General features: G+C 37.5%; 1 protein-coding gene across 1 annotated transcript in view; it reads right to left on the bottom strand.

Moving 5' to 3' along the window:
- Nucleotides 1-762: 762 nt before the first annotated feature.
- The window catches only part of LOC126108794 (uncharacterized), a 65,801-nt gene continuing 45,579 nt past the window's right edge, over nucleotides 763-20,984 (bottom strand). The window contains exons 5-8 of the mRNA XM_049914153.1: nucleotides 19,441-19,677; nucleotides 8,884-9,015; nucleotides 4,366-4,538; nucleotides 763-1,019 (exon numbers count right to left, since the gene is read on the bottom strand). Coding sequence (XP_049770110.1) covers nucleotides 932-1,019; nucleotides 4,366-4,538; nucleotides 8,884-9,015; nucleotides 19,441-19,677 — 630 coding nt within the window. The 3' untranslated portion in view covers nucleotides 763-931. The remainder of the gene's footprint in view (nucleotides 1,020-4,365; nucleotides 4,539-8,883; nucleotides 9,016-19,440; nucleotides 19,678-20,984) is intronic.

A 20,984-nucleotide genomic window follows, 5' to 3' on the forward strand; every position in this document is an offset into this window, starting at 1 on the left:
TTCTGATACAGTATTCCGACATTTTGTATGTGGGATGGCGTCTGATAAGTACAAGGGTAGATGTGATATCCCCACACCCTGTATGGAGGTGAAACAGCTAAAATAATTCAGTGTAAGATATTCTATGACATTTGGACAAGTTCGGTTCCTGGATTTCTAGCAGTCTGGTACCAGATATGTGAAAATTAGTTTTGCCAATATTTTGTTCGATGAAATGAAAAAGGACACTTCTGTCGCTTGGCAGATGCTGATACAAAGTCAATATAAGTAGAGAGATCTGTATTCTAAATAAACTTGTTATTTACTAGAATATATCCATAATAATCTAGATGCAGTGCAATGAGCATTTACAATTTCAGAAGAGTCACCTTTGTGGCAAAAGCATTATGTCCTCTTTAATGAGGGCAACATGAGGGAGTCAACTGAACCTCCTTACACCAGATGTCACCTTTATCTCTTGATGTAATGATGATGTGCTGTATGACATCACATACGCAGAAGTGCACAGAAGACTGACATTTCTTTTGTGCCTGCATAATTCTTTCAGATGTAAGTTATGGTGACACCGATTTATAGCATAGCCCGAGGCCCAGATTGTGTGGGAAGGTGGCAGTTGAGCTATGTTGTTAGCAAAATGGTATACAAGGCTTCAGTTAATCTGTATAAGGACACACAACTCAACTGTGACACCAACATAACCAGGCACCAACAATCTTTGGATCAGGTATCAAGAATTATAAATACAGTAAAACAATATAATATAATATAATATAATATTTATTTATTTATTGATTATGAAAATTAATAGACAGTTTTATTCTATATGAATTTTGTAATTGACATTTGAATTCATGTACACACCTGAGTGAAAACGAATTACAGAATGAATGAATATTAATTTCAAAGGAAAGGGGGAAGTAAATAAAACAGGTCAGAGCATCCCCAACTTGCGCCATTCCTCCTTCAGCTTCGGCAGCTGCAGGCCTTCCCAGTGGCGCACCGGCATCTTGGCGAAGAACCTGCGGAAGAAGAGGCCGATGACTTCACTTAACATTCCATCAATGACAAAGTGGTTTGTGAGAGATAGAGCACTCTGATAAGGTGCAGGTGCATATCTGCTGGGGCCCTTTTCAGGGTACCACCCAAGCGTTTACCTTGACCACGGTGTACACGCAGACAACAAATAAAATTCCTGGATTTTTCCCAGATTTACTAGTTAAAAATACATTTTTTCTCATGCAAAAATACACTTTTCCTCTGGTGCAAAAATGCTTTTACTCAGGTAAAAGTAAATTTTTATTTTTCCCTATTATGTGACATACTTTCTCTTGGAGCTGTAAAACTTATCAAGCCCTTGAATGTTGAAGGTTTTATATGCCAGTACAGAATTTTCCAGTACTTTGGGAAAAGAAATCCAGCAAACAACAACACGTTTTGGAAAGATTTGCGGCAACATTTACACTGCATATTTTTGTATTACAAAAGTATTAACACACATTCCACCAAACACAAAACGGTAGCATCAAAGTAGAGTAATCAAGGTTAAGATGCCAATCATAAAGCTCATGTCGCATGATATCGCCAGCCAATAACAGCAGATATTCAGAGCACAAGATAAGTTATGTAGTCAGCCAATAGCAATGTCACTGTTAAGTAGTGTGAACACACAAATAACAAACATTAAATACATAAATATATATACAAATACACATATGTGTAGCTACAAGGAACCTAAGAGCACAGCTTATATTGCACCAGCTGAATATTTAACAAGCAAAACTATAACTTGCACTGCTGTGCACCGAAAATTTCGTGGGTTACCTAGCTGAATGTGTGTTCCATGAAGCATTTATTTTTCCACATAGAATCCAATTATTTGTGAAACTGCTCAAGAACTCCCTCCACATTTTTTGAAGGATAATTGAAAGAACATTCCATTAGAGCTACTGACGGCCTTGGGAGAGCCAGTCCTGACAAAACTCTACCATCTGGTGAGCAAGATGTATGAAACAGGTGAAATACCCTCAGACTTCAAGAAGAATATAATAATTCCAATCCCAAAGAAATCAGGTGTTGACAACTGTGAAAATTACCGAACAATCAGTTTAATAAGTCACGTATGCAAAATACTAACGTGAATTCTTTACAGATGAATGGAAAAACTGGTGGAAGCCAACATTGGGGAAGATCAGTTTGGATTCCGTAGAAATATTGGAACACGTGAGGCAATACTGAACCTACGACTTATCTTAGAAGCTAGATTAAGGAAAGGCAAACCTACATTTCTAGCATTTGTAGACTTAGAGAGAGCTTTTGACAATGTTGACTGCAATACTCTCTTTCATATTCTGAAGGTGGCAGGGGTAAAGGTTCACCAATGACATTGTGATTCTGTCAGAGACAGCAAAGGACTTGGAAGAGCAGTTGAACGGAATGGACAGTGTCATGAAAGGAGGGTATAAGATGAACATTAACACAACCAAAACGAGGATAATGGAATGTAGTCGAATTAAGTCGGGTGATGCTGAGGGAATTAGATTAGGAAATGAGACACTTAAAGTAGTAAATGAGTTTTGGTATTTGGGGAGCAAAATAACTGATGATGGTCGAAGTAGCGAGGATATAAAATGTAGACTGGCAATGGCAAGGAAAGCGTTTCTGAAGAAGAGAAATTTATTAATATTGAGTATAGATTCAAGTGTCAGGAAGTCGTTTCTGAAAGTATTTGTATGGAGTGTGGCCATGTATGAAAGTGAAACATGGACTATAAATAGTTTGGACACGAAGAGAATAGAAGCTTTCGAAATGTCGTGCTACAGAAGAATGCTGAAGATTAGATGGGTAGATCACATAACTAATGAGGAAGTATTAAATAGGATTGTGGAGAAGAGAAGTTTGTGGCATAACTTGACTAGAAGATGGGCTCGGTTGGTAGGACATGTTCTGAGGCATCAAGGGATCACCTATTTAGTATTGGAGGGCAGCATGGAGGGTAAAAATTGTAGAGGGAGACCAAGAGATGAATACACTAAACAGATTCCGAAGGATCTAGGTTGCTGTAGGTACTGGGAGATGAAGTTTGCACAGGATAGAGTAGCATGGAGAGATGCATCAAAACAGTCTCAGGACTGAAGACCACAACAACAACAACAATGTAAATATGAAAAACTAGCTTTGAATCTTGGTCTTCTTTAGCCTACATTACCCTTCAGGATATATCAAACACAAATGTACCTGTAAAATTTTAAGTAATGATATAAATAGATGGTCTTTTCAGCCCGAAATTTTTCTAAGTGTTAAGTTTTGAATTAGAGAATAACGCTCCGTAAGTTAGGAAATTCATGGCACATTCTCACGTGCAACATAATTCATTTTACATAAAAGGAAATTTACTCTGAAAGTAACGCTTCTCAAACCACTGTTCACAATATTTTCGTGCTGCCTGTTAGCGATGTAAACAGTTGTGACTTCATAGTCATCAAAACGAGGAAGAAGCATCAAAAGCAGTTTGTTTTTCGCTCTCAGCAGATTCTTGGGTGTGCACTGTGTTTTGTTGTTGTAAGTGGCACATTTTCTTCGCCACTGAAGTTTTTATTTTGGTGGTGTTATTTTATTTATGTCTTATTGCTGCAGTATTATTCTGCAGTAGTAGGCTAGACAAATTCTTTATTAGAGTATCAGTGCTTACCAGTCAAAATTATAAAAATTTAACTGAAAACTAAAATATGAAAAATCCCCAGAATTCCAAAAATTTCCGCATATTTTCCTAATTTCTCATGGATGAAAAAATTCCTGGAGTTTCCCCAGATTTCCTGGTTGTCTCCGGATATGTACAACCTGCCTTATTGATTTACAGACCACAAAAAACCTAAATCCGTAAAAAATTTAAATCAGGCCTTTTGTGAAACCTGGTGGTCAATTCCCGATTACACAGGGGTATCCAGATGTACAAACAACAGGTGGAAGAACTTAGCCACTTTGAAAGTATGTCTGAAAACTATTTCTAATGTGACTTAAAGTGTATAAGACCTGAACTTTCAATGCAAAAACCATTAAAAAATTGGGGGTTGCTCAATAGCAATGAAGAGCTGAATGTTGAGTGTTATTGGGGGAGACAGGAGAACAAGCAAGTGTTTCAATGAAAAGTGTGGACCAGAAGCTGTAACTGTGACCATAGTGGTGATTACAGGACACTCAGCCAAGTGAAGGGGTGGTGGGTGGACCAAGGAAGCTCTCTGCCGAATTACGAAAAAACGATAAAACACTGAGATGGAATATGCGATGCCAGAAAACAAGATTTGGCCCGCAGTGCCTCAGTCTAGACAGAGCAGAAACAGTGTTCAATATGCAGCAGACGTGGCTTACTTCTGCTGGATGTCACGCAGCACCTCTTTCTCTGCGGGAGTCAGCCCGTCGCGCAGGATCTGCAGGTTGGACTGCAGCTCTCTCACACTGTTGACACCGACGAGGTGCATCGCCTGCCCCTCACGCGTCAAGGCGTGGTGCACCGCCAGCCGCGCGAGCTCCACTCCCCTCTCCTGCGTCAGTGAAGCAGAGCTGGTCAGAATGGTGTATTCGATCCTATATTTAGTGCAGGACCTAATACGTAAGTATTTTTCAAATATACAGCTTGTCTTTTCAGTGTCAGGCATTTCTGTATGATTTTGAGTACCTAATTGACACTTTTGGTTACTAACTTTTAAGATTTTGCTTTTCATAATCAGTACTGTTAATAACGTGTGGGGCACATACATATAATGTAAATTTCAAAATTTTTCTTAAATTCCTACTTTCATGTCAACAGGGAAAGTTATTATGAATTAAATACAATATTAAATATGAGCAAGTATTAAAGGCTTTAAAAAGTGAACAACAACAACAATGTATGCGTCAAAAGTTTAGTGCAAATCTTTAAACTTGACAACAGTTCAGCAATTTGTGTTCCCCTGACCTACCCCAGTATCCCTATTACAGATAGAGGACCTATAGTTCAACATATGGAATCCATATTGCATGTCATTTCTGGCAATCTGAAGGCCAATTTAAAGGCAGACTGAAAAATATGTGGTCCAACTGGGATTTGATATGGCAAATTATTAGTTTCTGGACACATGCTTCATCAATAGCCCACTGGGTTCTACTTTCAAAAAGTGTAAAATGTATTACGTTGAATTTGACAAAAGTCACAGACGAGAAAAAATATTTTTATGTTAGTAAACTGAAAATACATTAAATATAATAATTGTAATGATGGTACACAAAAATGTTACATGAATAAAGAAGTTTTCTCTGAAATTATCTGCATGTAATTAAATGAAAAATAGTTACTGTTCGGAAATTATAAATACGTGCCTGACAGAAGCTACAAGTTCTGATCTTGTCTTGTTGATTGTTGTCTTTATCTGGGCTTGCCTTTTCCCTTTGCCTTTTTTGTGACTTTGGACTGAAATGGTGATGACTGACAGCAAATTTTGGTCTGGCACGTTAAAATGGGAAATCAAAATTATTTAGTGTCATTTTTTAAACATTAGAAAATAGGTCATCAGATTTCGTTGCCTATGCTAAGTATTTCAGTGCAATAAAAATAACCTAGTGGCATTAATTATTCCCAAAGTCATAAATTTATGCATGACGTAATAACCATCTCAGTTGCAATTATTGTGTTAACCTTTTATTCATCATGAGAACAGTAAAGCTGTAACTAATTTATGCATGAAGTCATATTGGTAAAAAGGTGAATTTTTTCACTCAGGTTGTAACAAAGGGAGTTTGGAAAGCTGCTATGCAGTTACATTTGTAGGAAATTATTTCCACAAGAGGCTATACAAATCTTAACCTGCTTTGCTTTACTGGCAAACACTTTCTGCAGATTTCACTGTGATATGCTTCTCACATATGCAGTCATGTCAGTTTTTAAGAGACGAAGTGTGCATTGGCGATTTTGATCCTCTACAAACTTTGCAGCTCCCCAAAGAAAAAAGTCTGGTGGAGTAAGGTCGGGTCAGCGAGGAGCCATATGTTTTTTGAGATGACATGTTCCTCAAAAAATTTTCCTAGAAGACATACAGTGTTGTTAGCTTGCAGGCAGTAGTGCCATCTTGCAGTCTATTGTCTGCCTTTAGCTGGCCAATGAAATCGGATCATTTAACGATAATGTTCACTGTTCACAGTTTCTTCAAAACTAAAGGCCCACTAATTTTTCATCTGGATACTGCTACCCTCACTCCAATTTTCTGGTCATGCAATGGCATTTTAAGCACAGTATGAGGGACCTCCATTGACTATGATCGTGTGTCTCATGTATTAATATGAGAAATCAGGTGGAACTAGGTGTCGTCTGTAAAGAAGCTTACATCAAGAATATCAATGGTTTTCCTCTCAATAAAAGATGTAAACCAATTGCAGAAATGGATTCACTTTTCACAAACTGCATCGATCAATTTGTCCAATGCTCTCACTTTATAGGGGAACACATTCAATATTTGGCTAACCAATTGTTGAATAGTCGCAAGACCAATATCTTTTTCTCATGCCAACTTGCACAGTTTATTGGGCTCTGGCGCCCACAGTCAAAAATATCCAACAATGTCTGTTCATTAGTTTAGATGGTCTTCCAGTTCATTTGGCATCCAACGAGTTCATCTCCCAAAATTTCTCAGTAAGTCAACAAACCACATTATGATGAGATACAGCTGTTCCCAGAAATTTTTCAGCAAATGTTCCCTGCTCTGAATCTGTGTATTCATCACCCAGTTGAAACACATGTTTGACAAGAAAAATATATACCTCAGTTGAAAGCATCATAATTTAAAAACAGACTGAACTCCCAAACACTACACATCACATCCAGTACCTTTCATCAACTGAACCAAACAGCTGAATGTTACACAACAGTAGAACAAATTAAAAAATAATCACATATCTACGTACGAACAGTTCTGCTAACTTATTTTGAACATCCGACATAATCCACATCTGTTGGTCACAGTCCAGTGCACAACAACTTTACAATCACACTGTATCTAATAGTGATGGGGCCTTTTGGATTGACCCATTTCGATTTTCTTCACACTTATTGGATGTGAAGTTCAGTGCCCAGACACCAATTTCCTAAAGCAGTACATAACACTGAGGAAAAAGGATTTTGAGTTGTTTTGAACAACGCCACATATAGAATACTTTGTGGTCCTCCGTAATGCTGAATGTCTTGAAACTGCAAGTTCACATGGCCAATTATTGTCACAAGCAAAACTTTTTAATTTTAATTGTATTTTTTATTTATTATCAAGTTGCAAAGTTAAAAACAAATATTGAAGCAAAAATTTTTAATAAAAATATTATGCTTCATTTTTAATTACTAAGAACATGGAAATGCAGGTATTCATAATAAGAGGAGAATTCAAAGCTTGAAGAATCACCACTAGATGTCAGGCCTAGCACAATGAGCTTCCAGCAAAATGTTGAAGTTGTAGGGATAGGGGACGATGCAAAAGACGCGCACCGACGACTAGGCAAGGTCCTAATGGAGGTGGTTTGCCACTGCCTTCCAACAACCAAAGGAAGCAAAGGCAATACGGTCAGGTGGAAAGGTCATGATATCAGATATCCAGGATGCAAAAGGGATTCTCTCAAAAGATTACCTTTCCACTGGTCAAACAAGTATGGGACAATACTGTGCTCACCTCCTGGATCAACTACAGCAAAAAACACATGAAGAAAGGTCAATTTAGCAATGAAGAAAATCATTTTTCATCAAGGCAATGACTGCCCACACACTAATGTCATTGCCACAGCGAAAATATGTTAACTATGGCACGAAGTGTTATCACATCCACCTTATTTCACTCTATCAGACTTCCATCTCTTCCCCAAGATCAAAATTTTCCTCGGTGAATGGAAATTCTCTTCAAACGAAGAACTGACAGCCAAAGTTGATGGGTATTTTGCAGGCCTGGAACAAGGCCATTAAAGTACACAGAGATTACAACTGGGGGGGGGGGGGGGGGGGGCAGAAGAGGTTCACTGAGGTAACTTGTTTCTTTCTACTACAGGTTGAGAATTTCTCAAATTACCCTGTAAATTTGTACACCTTTGGGAAGTTCAGTATTTTTAAATAAACAAATTGTGTGTTTCAATAACACTTTAATAAAATATGTCTGTATTTACCAAAATCAATTAAAAAATTTTCTATTTGATGTTTAGCATTTTTGGACCAAACTTAAATTTATTACTGATAGCCTACTCACATTTTTGTCAAATTAGTAATTAAAAATAAAAGATGATTTTTTTTCCTTAAAACTTATGATTCAATATACAATTATTATTGTTTAAACTCAATAGTAATGATAATAATAATAAAGAAAATTGCTTCCAAGATGAATCAAACATTCTACATTGCCATTTGAACACTAGAATACTCCTCATTCAGCCATGAGTGATTCTGTGAACAAAGTGCTTGAAATGTTTTATATTAGATGTGTTACAGCACTCATAAATTTTTAAATTTTTTTCTTTCTCCAGTCTGAGAAGTGTGTTGTACTGCCTTAGGAAACTGATGTAAGGGTGCTGACCTTGGAATCAAAAAGTCTTAAGATCTCATTGGAAGATGTCTCGGTCACATTATATATTACAAATCTATTTAACACAGACAGGCACTGCTTTCAAATCCCAGAATGCACACACAATGAACCCTTTACTCTGCACCTCTTATATGTACCCTTTCCCTGCAATTTTTCCGTTTGCCTTCACTCCTCGTCCTGACCTTGCTCCTCTTCCCCTGCACCTTTTACTCTGCATCCTACAGGTCTTACCCTGCATCTTTAAAGCTGCACCTTTTATTCTACACATTTCTCTACTCTGCCATGGCAGTTTCTTCACACCCACCTTGCAGTAGTCGGCCGCTGCTCGGCACACATCCTTCAGCTCCTGGGGCGCCGGGTGCCACGGCTGCGGCCCCGAACTGCTCAGGAGACCCATTGCCACACCTGCAGCGCAGATCACGCCCACGCCCTTCTCCTGTGGAAGGGACAAGCACGGGGACTGTTCAATCCGTCACTCACACACACAGCAGTCTGTAAATCCTGTCACGACGGAAAGCCCTCAGGCGTGTGGAACGCGTTGAGATAGACATTAATAGGCAGAAGCCACCGCTGCTGGCTACTTCTCTAAACATACTAACAATAAAGTATTATGACTACTGCTAATCTGATCATACAGAGGCCCACAAAAGAAAAAGCAAAATATGATCAATGACCATGAGATAACTAACAAAAGAACAATGTTCTCACTAAGTTAGAGCGTACAACAAGGGGAAAAAAACTTAAAATAAACAATCAAAATTCATGGGAGAGAACTCCAAAGTGTTTTTAATAAAACTGGAGTCTGACAGGCAAAGGGCTATCCCCAGTTCTTTTACTTATTTTATTTTACACGTGTAGTTCCATAGGACAAAACTGAGGAGCAAATCTCCAAGGTCATGGAATGTGTCAGTACATGAAATTACAACATAAAAGTAATAACAGATAAAATAAAATGTTTATGGGGGAAAAAAAGGCCACAAGTTTAAGTAAACGCAATCAACAACATAATATCAGAATCAGCTTAATTTTTCAAGGAATTCCTCGACAAAATAGAAGGAGTAACCCATGAGGAAACGGATTGCTGCTGAGATCTTTGTATTCTCGTATTTGTATTTCTTACTGAAAATGCATGCAGCAGTATACTGCACACCTTTCTGCACAAGAGTCAAGGAAGTGTGATCCAAATAAAGATTGGATTTCCGCCTAGTATTAACTGAGTGAAAGGTGCTAATTTTTGGGAATAAGCTGATATTGTTAACATGAAGCAACACTAAAGAATATATATATTGATAGGCCAATGTCAGAATAACTGGACTAGTGAACAGGGTTGACAAGAGGTTCATGAACTTACACCACTTACTGCCCGAACTGCCTATTTCTGAGCCAAAAATATCCTTTGAGAATGGGAAGAGTTACCCCAAAATATAATACCATACAAGATAAGCGAATGAACATAAGCAAAGTAGACTACTTTCTGTGTTGAACTATCACTTACTTTAGATACCGTACGAATAGTAAAAATGGCAGCATTAAGTCTTTCAACACGATATGATACTATTTCCTGGCAAATTAACCGAGAGTCGAACTCTGGTTCCGGCACACAGTTTTAAACTGCCAGGGAGTTTCGTATCAGCACACACTCCGCTGCAGAGTAAAAATCTCATTCTTTGAACACGATGCTGAACTTGGACTTTCCACGACAGTTTACCATCAATATGAACACCCAAAAATCTGAATTGTTCAGTTTCAATAATCGTATGCCCATTCTGTGAAATTAAAAAGTCGGGTTTTGTTGAATTGTGTGTTAGAAACTGTAAAAAACTGAGTCTTACTGTGATTTAGCATTTGTTTATTTTCTACAAGCAATGAACTTTGTCATGAACTGCACTATTTGAAACTGAGCCAATGTTGTACACAACATCCTTTACTACCAAGCTAGTGTCATCAGCACACAGAAATATTTTAGAATTATCTGTAATACTAGAGGACACATCGTTCACATAAATGACACATCATTCATATAAATAATGAACAGGCCCCAGCACTGATCTCCAGGGCAGCCCCCATTTGACTATGCCCCACTTAGACCCCAACATCATAGCCATTCTCAACACTGTAAATAATGACCTTTTGCTGTCTGTTGCTAAAGTCTCATCAAATGTGTGTTATGGGAAGATTGCTGGAAATGGGAAAAGGAATTAGCCTGGTCCGGCATTCTGCATAAAGTTCACATTGGAGGTTCAAAAAAACAGTTAAGTGTCAACTACCTCGAATTTACCAATGACTTGGTGATCCCGTCAAGAAACACATGCACAGCTGTGGAACAGATCGACATGCTGGGGGAACAAAAAAGGAGGCACAAAAAGCTGCCCTCCAAATTTATTTCAAAATGAAGTACATAACTGACGTCGGAACAGTGCTCAATCACTTAACACAGAAAAAGTGGACGGTTTCAGATATGTTGGTGGAGTAATACAGACAAATACTACTACATCAGAAGCCAATGAAGCAGGAGAGTGAAGGTTGTCACATGTTCTATAAAAGGACAAAGACAATCTCAATGCTAAACTCAGGCACTACGACAAAGTGATAACTGAATGTCTATACACAAGCAAATGCCTCAGAATGGTAGGACAGACTGCAATGAGAGAAGGCAAGGAGTTTGAGCATAAGATAACAGACAGGCAGAATAACTTGCAAGGAAAAGGGGAGGGGGACAGAGATAGCAGCCGACTGATTGAATCAATAAGGAAATTGTGATTAAAGCTCTACGGACGTTTGTTCAGAATGGATGCAACATGACTGACAAACAGACCTTAAGTCTCTGATGAATGGTTTGAATACGTATGGAAGGATCTCGACAGTACTGGGACTGAATCAGAAAGACATCTCACTACAGATCACTGATACCTTCTAAGTTTAAGTTCATGACCAATTACCACAATGGAATATTACATGTAAATGCACTTCTGGAAATTGGTAAACAGAAAGAACTGACATTATCTTTTCAGAAAGCGAATATACAAATTCTAGCAGGCCAGAAAAATAAGATTCTTGGTTGAGAATGAAGTTGATACACAATATTATAAAATTTATAATGGAAAACTAGTAATAAGAACCTGCAAATGTTTGTAACAGCATTTTATGTACACAAAAAAACTGTAGATAGTATAACAGATTTAAGTCACAAGCAGAAAAAATGTCAATGTTAACAATACAGTGCAAGATTAAAAGCTATACCCTTACAAACTGCCATGCACCTATAGATCGAGACAACAGAATGGCTCTAAACAAAGTAAACTAATTTTGGATTTTGTAGAAACTGACATCTCCAACATACCTAAAAGCAATGTTAAAATTCTTCTCAGTGACTTCAATATGCAAGTTGAGATGTAAAAGTGTTTTAACAATATTGAAGGTGAATATCCAGTACACTTGAGAACAAAAGAAATGGCGAGAAACTGATCAATATTTGTAAAATGTCTCAGAAAAAACTAATGTCCACACAATTTCCCAAATTTACAGGGAAAGCTAAATCTTGGATATAACTAACTGGAGGAGTGCAGAAAGTTGAAATAAGCGGTTCACATAATATGCAAAAAAACTGGTGATTTCTCAAATTGGGGAACAATCAAGAATGGGGTGTCGCAAGGTTCGATCTTGGGGCCTCTTCTGTTCTTAATATATATTAATGACTTGCCATTCTATATTCACGAAGATGCAAAGCTGGTACTTTTTGCTGATGATACAAGAATAGCTATCACACCCAACAGACAAGAATTAACTGGTGAAATTGTAAACGATGTTTTTCAGAAAATCATTGAGTGGTTCTCTGCAAATGGGCTCTCATTAAACTTTGACAAAACACAGTACACACAGTTCCACACAGTAAAAGGAATGACACCATTAATAAATATAGACTTCGATCAGAAATCGTTAGCTAAGGTAGAATATTCAAAATTTCTAGGTGTATGCATTGATGAGGGGTTGAACTGTAAAAAACTCACTGAAGATCTGCTGAAATGTTTGAGTTCAGCTGCTTATGCTATTAGGGTCATTGCAAATTTTGGCGATATACATCTCAGTAAATTAGCTTACCACGCCTATTTTCATTCTCTGCTTTTGTATGGCATCATATTCTGGGGTAACTCATCATTGAGTAAAAGAGTGTTCATTGCACAAAAGCGTGTAATCAGAATAATTGCTGGAGCTCATCCAAGGTCATCCTGCAGACACTTATTTAAAGAGCTCGAGATCTTCACTGTAGCCTCACTATATATATTCACTTATGAAATTTGTTATTAACAATCCGAACGAATTCAAAAGTAACAGCAGTGTACATGGCTACAACACTAGGAGAAAGGATGATATTCACTACTCAAGATTAAATCTAACTTTGGCTCAGAAGGGGGTAAATTATGCTGCCACAAAAGTCTTTGGTCACTTGCCTAATAGCATCAAAAGTCTGACAGATAGCCATATAGCATTTAAAAGGAAACTAAAAGAATTTCTTAATGGCAACTCCTCCTGCTCATTAGATGAATATATTAAGTGGGCAATTTCTCCAAACTCCACAAAAAAAGTAAGTGTCATGTAATATTTTGCATAATGTAATATCTTGTATAGACACCTTTTAATAACCTGACATGTTGCACAGCATTACAAAGTGTCGTATTCATGATCTATGGAACAAGTACTAATCTAATCTCTAATCTAATCGAAATCTAGAAGAATTTCAATTGGATCACATTGAAAACACTCAAAAGGAACATCAAAGAAATTATGAATGCTAAAGTGATTAAAAAAATGAAACATGTGGTCCAGTCCGTTGTCTCTCTAATGTTAAAAGAAGATTTCTCCCATATAAAACATAAAACAAAACCCAGAAAGTGATCAGATACAAATCCAGTAGAGCCAATAGGGTCTTTCCCAGAGGTGACTGATCACCATAAGTTTAACAAACTGATTTGAAATATTGTCAAGTTAGGTCTTTAAGGAAATCATAAAAAGGTAAGTGTGCAATGAAAAGCTTCAGGTGACACTGTTTCTTCACAATGTGCCTGTAAACAAATTACTCTGTTGGTTTCTGACCAGCCATATGTTTTACAGTGACAAATCACATCTCAAACCTGAAATCTTGTGGTGGTTTGTAAAAAGTACAAAGCAATGGTTGTAACGTTATTAACATACAATTTTTTATCAAATTAAACCAGCAGAATGTCTGTATGATTAAAAATTCACTCATTTCCAGATATTTTTGTTTTGTCATATTTGTTCACAATTTATTAGTGCAACATTCTGAATACATGCCCAAGGTTGCTTAAAGTTAATATGGGGAAACTAGGTAAGTCATTAGAGTAGTTGACTTTCCAGAGTCTTCACATTTTTCAGAGTAAAGTTCCTTGAATAATCTTAACTTTTCTTTTCTGATGGACATTACTTCACATTAATCATTAATCCATTAGCTGCTGCAGATGTACTTATTATATGCCGAGTTAAGCACTGCACAATTATTCCAACATGTCTACCTATGTGTTTCTACCTGGTTTGGGGCTATGCAAGCATCTTGCCTCTGCAATTTCTTCTCCTGTTACTCAAAGATTTAATACCATCAAGACACAAAAATAGCTTTCCGATTTTTCGGCTCATTCGCAAATTTATGGTTAGAAATCTGTAGAGAAGTATAGATGGCTTTTCCTTCAGTAGTTTACAATCTGATCTTAATTACACATTTCAAAAGTTACTATCATTTTCAGATTCTTTGGCTAAGGAGGAACTATCAGACAAACCTATTGTTGAAACATGAAACTGTAGATGGCTTCAGATTATTGATTTCAGCATCTTTGAAGTTATTACTACTTACTTTGGCACAGAATAATTCATTCTCACAGATATCTACACTATCTAAGCTTAGTGTAACCATTACATCTTGGTATTTCGTTTGTAGGATATATTATGAGAAAAACACTTTAAGCATAGCGAGGCATGGGTGGCTCCACTTGCTACATAAATTATGTACATGATGTAAATACTATAGTTATGTAAAATGACTAATTTCTTATTAAAGGTGATGTTCATAAAACTTTACTGTTCTATCAGTAATTTCATGGCTACTAACATCAAAGAAACGTTTAATTTGTCCAAAAACAATTTATTTAAAAGATTATTCAGATTTTTTGATCCCTACACAACATGTGGAGTTCATATTTTCAATGAGCAAAAAGATAGCTTTCAAAATGTTACGCTTCATGTGAAAGACCTCATGCTCCCTTCTCAGTAAACATTTTACTTGTTTCATAAACATCATATTTGAATAATTATTCTTAACTAAAATTTCATCTCCTTAAATGTTTGAGTCTTAACTGCTGGTTATTTCGAAGTCCTTATTTTTCTTAATCAAGAAATGCCCACTTCAACTCAGGAAACTTGTTAGTTTGGCTACTATAAAAAATTCCATATTTTAGCCAATGTTGATGGGATTTGTGAATGCTCATTAAAGTAGAACCTGGTTTCACAACACAGTTCCTATTATTATTATTATTATTATTATTATTATTAAGCATTACAATCCATGAAGGCTTTTTGCTGCAGAATGGACAATGTTGAACCACTTTGCTCTGTCTTTACAAGTAATTTGCCACTGTCTGTCATGTCCTAGTTTTCTGAGATCGTCTTGAATATTGTCCAAGTATCTCATGCGTGGGCGTCCAAGAGGTCGTCTTCCGGTGGGAATCTCTTCAGTCACTTTCTTGATGGTCCTGTTTGGTGGTGCTCTGATGACATGCCCTATCCATTTCAGTCTTTTGGCTTTAATTTTGGCCACTATATCGGAGTCTTTATATAATTTGTAAATTTCATTGTTATTTAGCAATCTCCATTCATCACTGATCCTATCTCTTATGGGTCCAAATATTTTTCTCAAAATTTTTCGTTCAAATACTCTTAATCTGTTTTCCTCTTTTTTTGTGAGAGTCCAGGTTTCAGATCCATAGGTGAGTACTGGTATAATCAATGATTTGTATACTTGTAGTTTGGTGTTCCTAGATATTAACTTACTTTTGAAAACTGTCAAGAGACTATAGTAGCATTTATTAGCCTTCTGAATTCGTGATTCTATTTCAATTTTTATGGAGTTGTCAGAGGTTACTATTGTACCAAGGTAATTAAATTCATTTGTCTTTGTGAAAGCTGTGTTATTAATTTGCAGTACATTATTATTTGATGGATAGCGGGATAAGATAAAGTACATTGTTTTGTCTGTATTCAGCTGGAGGCCTGTGCCATTTGTGGCTTTAATTAATTGTGCTGTAAGAAGCTTCAAATCATTCTCACTGTCAGATAATAATGCAATGTCATCGGCGTATGCTACAATGTTAATTTTGCTTTCCAGTTGTGCTCCAATTTGTAGTAGCTTTACTTTTTGGATTATTCTATTGATTACTATGTTAAAAAGAACTGGTGAGAGTGAATCCCCTTGTTTGACTCCAGTTTTAACCTCAAAGTCTTCAGAAAGTTTGCCAGCTACTTTTATTTTGTATTTTGAGTTTAAAGTGCAAGCTTTTATTAAATTTATCAATTTGTTAGGGATGCCAATCTGCCTCATGCACTTCCATAAATATTCCCTGTTGATACTGTCAAAAGCTTTTTTAAAATCAATGAAAAGCATATGTACATTTTGATTGAATTCATATTTCTTTTCACCCAACATCCTTAGGACATATATATTGTCAATAGTCGATCTGTTAGGTCTAAATCCACATTGGGCATCATCTAGGGAGTCTTCAACGTATGGGCTTATCCTTGCTAACAGTATATTTGTCAGAATTTTGTATGTTGTGTTTAGTAACGCAATTCCTCTGTAGTTTGAACAATTTGTTGGGTCCCCCTTCTTGTATATAGGGCACACAACTACTTCTTTCCAATCATGTGGGACCTGTTCCTGCTTCCAGATGTTGGTGATGATTTTGTGTAAGCAGTTTACAAAAGGAAATTTACTGAGCTTCCATATATCTGTGTCTATACCATCACTTCCAGGAGCTTTATGTCTCTTCAGCTTCTTGATGCTTTCTTTAATTTCTGCTAAGCTGGGCTCTTCGTCCGATGGGTCAGCAGTAAGATATTCATTGTCATCTTCCTGAGAGACGCTTATAGTTGGAGCATTTAGTAACTCATTAAAATATTCCTTCCATCTGTTAGCAATGTCACTTCTTTCTGTTAGCAAGGAGCCATCTGGGTCTGTTATGAACTGTCCATAATTTTTTATATTCCCACTTTTAAACATATTTATGCTCTTGAAAAATCCTCTGGAGTCTGTGGTACGGTCATTCTCAGCTCTTTTTAATTTGTAATTCATAAAATCCCTTTTCTTTTTCCTAATGAGTTTCCTGGCATGTTTCTGTTTCTCTTCAAAAATAAGTTTGTTTTGTGTTATTGGTTTTTGTAGGAATTTTTCCCTTGCTAATTTTCTATCTTCGATAGCGTTCGAGCACTCGGCATCAAACCAGGGGTTCTTAGTTGTAGTAAAATGTCCCAAAACTGAGGTAGTTGCTCGTGTGATATTTTCTTTCAGAGCGTTCCAGGCTTGATTAGTATCATCATTGTTAATTTTACTTTCCACTTCAGGTTTGTGTGTTTCTAATTCTCTAATGTACTGGTTGAGAATGTTTGGGTTTTTCAGTTTCATTGTATTAAACCTAGGAACACCATTTAATTTAGACCATTTATGTCTTGAGAGTGAGATCTTGAACTTGGCTTTTACAAGAAAGTGATCCGAATCGCAGTCTGCTCCCCTTTGACTTCTGATATCATGTATGCATTTATGATGTTGTTTTTCGATTAATACATGATCAATTTGATTTTTTGTGATGCCATCTCTTGAGGCCCATGTTTGTTTATGTATATCTTTATGTGCAAAATATGTACTTTTGATCAACATGTTTTTGGAAGTGGCAAAGCTAATAAGTTTTGTTCCGTTTTCATTACTCTGCTGATGTAGACTATGAGGTCCAATTGTAGGTTTATAATGATTTTCATGTCCTAACTTGGCATTGAAATCTCCTAGAATTATTTTAATTGAATTTTTCGAGAATGTATCATATACCTGTTCCAATTTGTTGTAAAATTCTTCTTTAATATTGTCCTCTTTATCCTCTGTTGGAGCATGGCAATTTATAACATTTAAAGTCTTATATTTGCATTGAATCGTAATGTGAGATATCCTTTCATTCACTGCCTCAAATTTCCTAATAAAAGGTAACAATTTGTTGTTTATTATAAATCCTGTCCCTAGTGCATGTATTTGTGTATCATTTCCCCCATACATTATTGTATACTTATTTTTGTTTATACTTCCATTACCCGTCCATCTGATTTCTTGTACTGCAACTAAATCCATTTTATACCTTTCAAGTTCCTGTATGACATTTATCAGTGATCCTGATCTATAGAGACTTAATACATTCCATGTTCCCATATTCATAACCTTTAAATTTTGCAAGTTCGTCATCAAGTTTGGTGGCCCAGCATTCTTGTCATTCTGATTCGTAGCAATCCATTTTCTCCTACAGGATCCTGTGATAGGGTCGCTGGCCCTAAGCACAACCCCCAACCTGGAGGACCAGGGTCTTGATTTCGGGGATGCCTACCCCTAGAGCAGTTGCTTTCACTTCAGCTAACGAACTTGCTCTGTCCGACCTGTTGGTCCGCGGGAGGTATTTGATTTCCCTCCTACCACCCATATCTGGGAGGCGTTCCCCGATCCGCCACCTGGGGACGCGCCCTCTAGGAGTTACAGTTCCTATACTTTTATTAATTTTCTCGATATCCAACCTACAGTTAAACAAAATTGCTACTTTGCTCATTATGATTTCGTAACCACTAATTTTCCTCTTTTTCTGGCATGGCCAAAAAACAATAACAAATTTCAAATTTTATTTATTTGCTCTACTGTAAGCAAGTGTGATGGACAGTGATCCCATCAAACTGTGGATATCATTCATTCTGGTAACATTACATCACCACTTGTGTCGCTAATAGTCAGTCGGAGGGCAGTTATTATTCTGCGAATATCATGTACTGTCTGTCCAAACTTTATATTGCTAAACTTCAGCCCATTGGTACTGTAAACTGAACAACATTTTTGTCAGTGACTACGTAAACAAACCTCACTTCTTGTTCTGTTTCCATCAGAATTGGGATAGAAAAGTGGTACTAAAAATATGTTGCCACTGTCAAATCTTTTGCAGTGTAATGTGTGTGCTGAACTGTGGTGAATAATTATACTATATAAATTATCATATACCAGCTTATTATCATATCATCATATATGTCAATAAATGTGGAAAGGTGTCGAGCTAAATACTGCAGTGCTGCATCCATCATTTCAAACTTTTCATTATCCAAACAACAGTAAGATGCCAGATACTGGAAAGCAGCAGAAAAATCACTGAGGCCAAATCAGAACAGTCACACCACACCTGTGATGCCAGTCCTTGTCAACAGTATGAGCTAAAGTGAAGCTGAATGCAGCAAAATGAGATCACTGTAGACAAAGTATCCCAACACAATTTAATGGTCAGGGATGTGAAAAGCTACTGAGTTACCGGGGGAAAGATTCACTGCAGGCTATAACTTGTCTAAGTATTCAGATACCTGAGTGGTGACATGTCTACACCAGTCACTAGAGCTCAGAGGCCGGCACGGAGGCCCCAGTTAACTTGTCAACAGCACTGAAGGGAAAATCGTGAGGCTGCACTTGAACTTGTACACAGCTTGTGGGGATGAGTGGAGTACGACAAGTTAACTCAGCAGCAGCAGCAGTCTTAAAAGGTACAGTTAAACCAAAACTGACAGATGTACACACCTTGAAGAATGGAAGATGCCGCTGCAGCGTGTCGTCTATGAGCGTGTCTCTCGTGAACGACAGTATCGTGTGCACTTTCACACTTGTGCTCTTCTCGATGAGCTCGCGGAGTGGCTCCAGGTGGTACCCCGTGATACCGATGAACCTCGCCTTGCCCGCTGCCACAATCTCCTGCAGTGCCGGAAGTGTCTCCTTGATAAGTATGTCTGGGTTTATAGCGAAATCCACATCGTGCACCTGGAAATATCAGAGAGGAAAAATTATTCAGTTGCTCATTGAGGTCAATGGTAATGTAGCATTTCGACACCCGTAGAGAAACGCAGCAACGTCAATACTGAAACTTCCTGGCAGGCTAAAACTGTGCGCCAGACCGGGACTCGAACCTGGCACCTTTGCCTTTCACAGGCAAGTGCTATACTGACTGACAATTTGAATGAGTGTGAGTCATGTCCCACCCTTGAAATATTTTTGCATCTGTTATACACACCACCAGCTGTAGCATACAAAGAAAAAAAATGGTTCAAATGGCCCTGAGCACTATGGGACTTAACATCTGAGGTCATCAGTCCCCTAGAACTTAGAACTACTTAAACCTAACTAACCTAAGGACATAACAAACATCCATGCCCGAGGCAGGATTCGAACCTGCGACCGTAGCGATCTCACGGCTCCAGACTGTAGCGCCTAGAACCGCACGGCCACTCCGGCTGGCTGTAGCATACATTTTGTTGGAATGTGTCACTAGCTCTGATATGTGTGGACACTTCTGGCACGGGACAAAAAGTTGCTTTAACATATTACATTCTGATGTATTAATATATTCTTAAATAGAAAGACATATCTATTTGAATCATAAAACAGTAACACACTTTTGATAACTGGACCACACATGGCCCATTGCTGAAAAGGTGGCAATACACTTCCTACAAGTCCTGTCCAAGTCACACTTATTACGTGCACATCACACTTGTTGTAAAATTTTGGAACTGTTTAGGCAAAAAACACATTCCACTTGCGTGTAAGCAACTAAGTTGCAGATTTATTGCGCAACTTCACTTACAGTGAGCTCAGTAACCACTGTCAGTGTAAAAACAACATAGTCCAATGAAGTATACAGAGCAGCTGATTGTGTATATAATGTGTCCTTCATCATTCACACCGAGTATCGACTTTGTCCCTGGATGTAAAGATTTTGTGGCATTTGCTGTAATAAATGTGCAGAGAGGAAGATAACTGAACACTGATAACATTTATTTAATTTATCCACTTTATTTGTTGTTAAGTTCTACATCTACATCTACATCCATACTCCGCAAGCCACCTGGCGGTGTGTGGCGGAGGGTACCTTGAGTACCTCTATCAGTTCTCCCTTCTATTCCAGTCTCGTATTGTTCGTGGAAAGATGGATTGTCAGTATGCCTCTGTGTGGGCTCTAATCTCTCTAATTTTATCCTCATGGTCTCTTCGCGAGATATACGTAGGAGGGAGCAATATACTGCTTGACTCCTCGGTGAAGGTATGTTCTCGAAACTTCAACAAAAGCC

The sequence above is a fragment of the Schistocerca cancellata genome, chromosome 11 (genome assembly GCF_023864275.1).
Source record: "Schistocerca cancellata isolate TAMUIC-IGC-003103 chromosome 11, iqSchCanc2.1, whole genome shotgun sequence".
Lineage (NCBI taxonomy): Eukaryota > Metazoa > Arthropoda > Insecta > Orthoptera > Acrididae > Schistocerca > Schistocerca cancellata.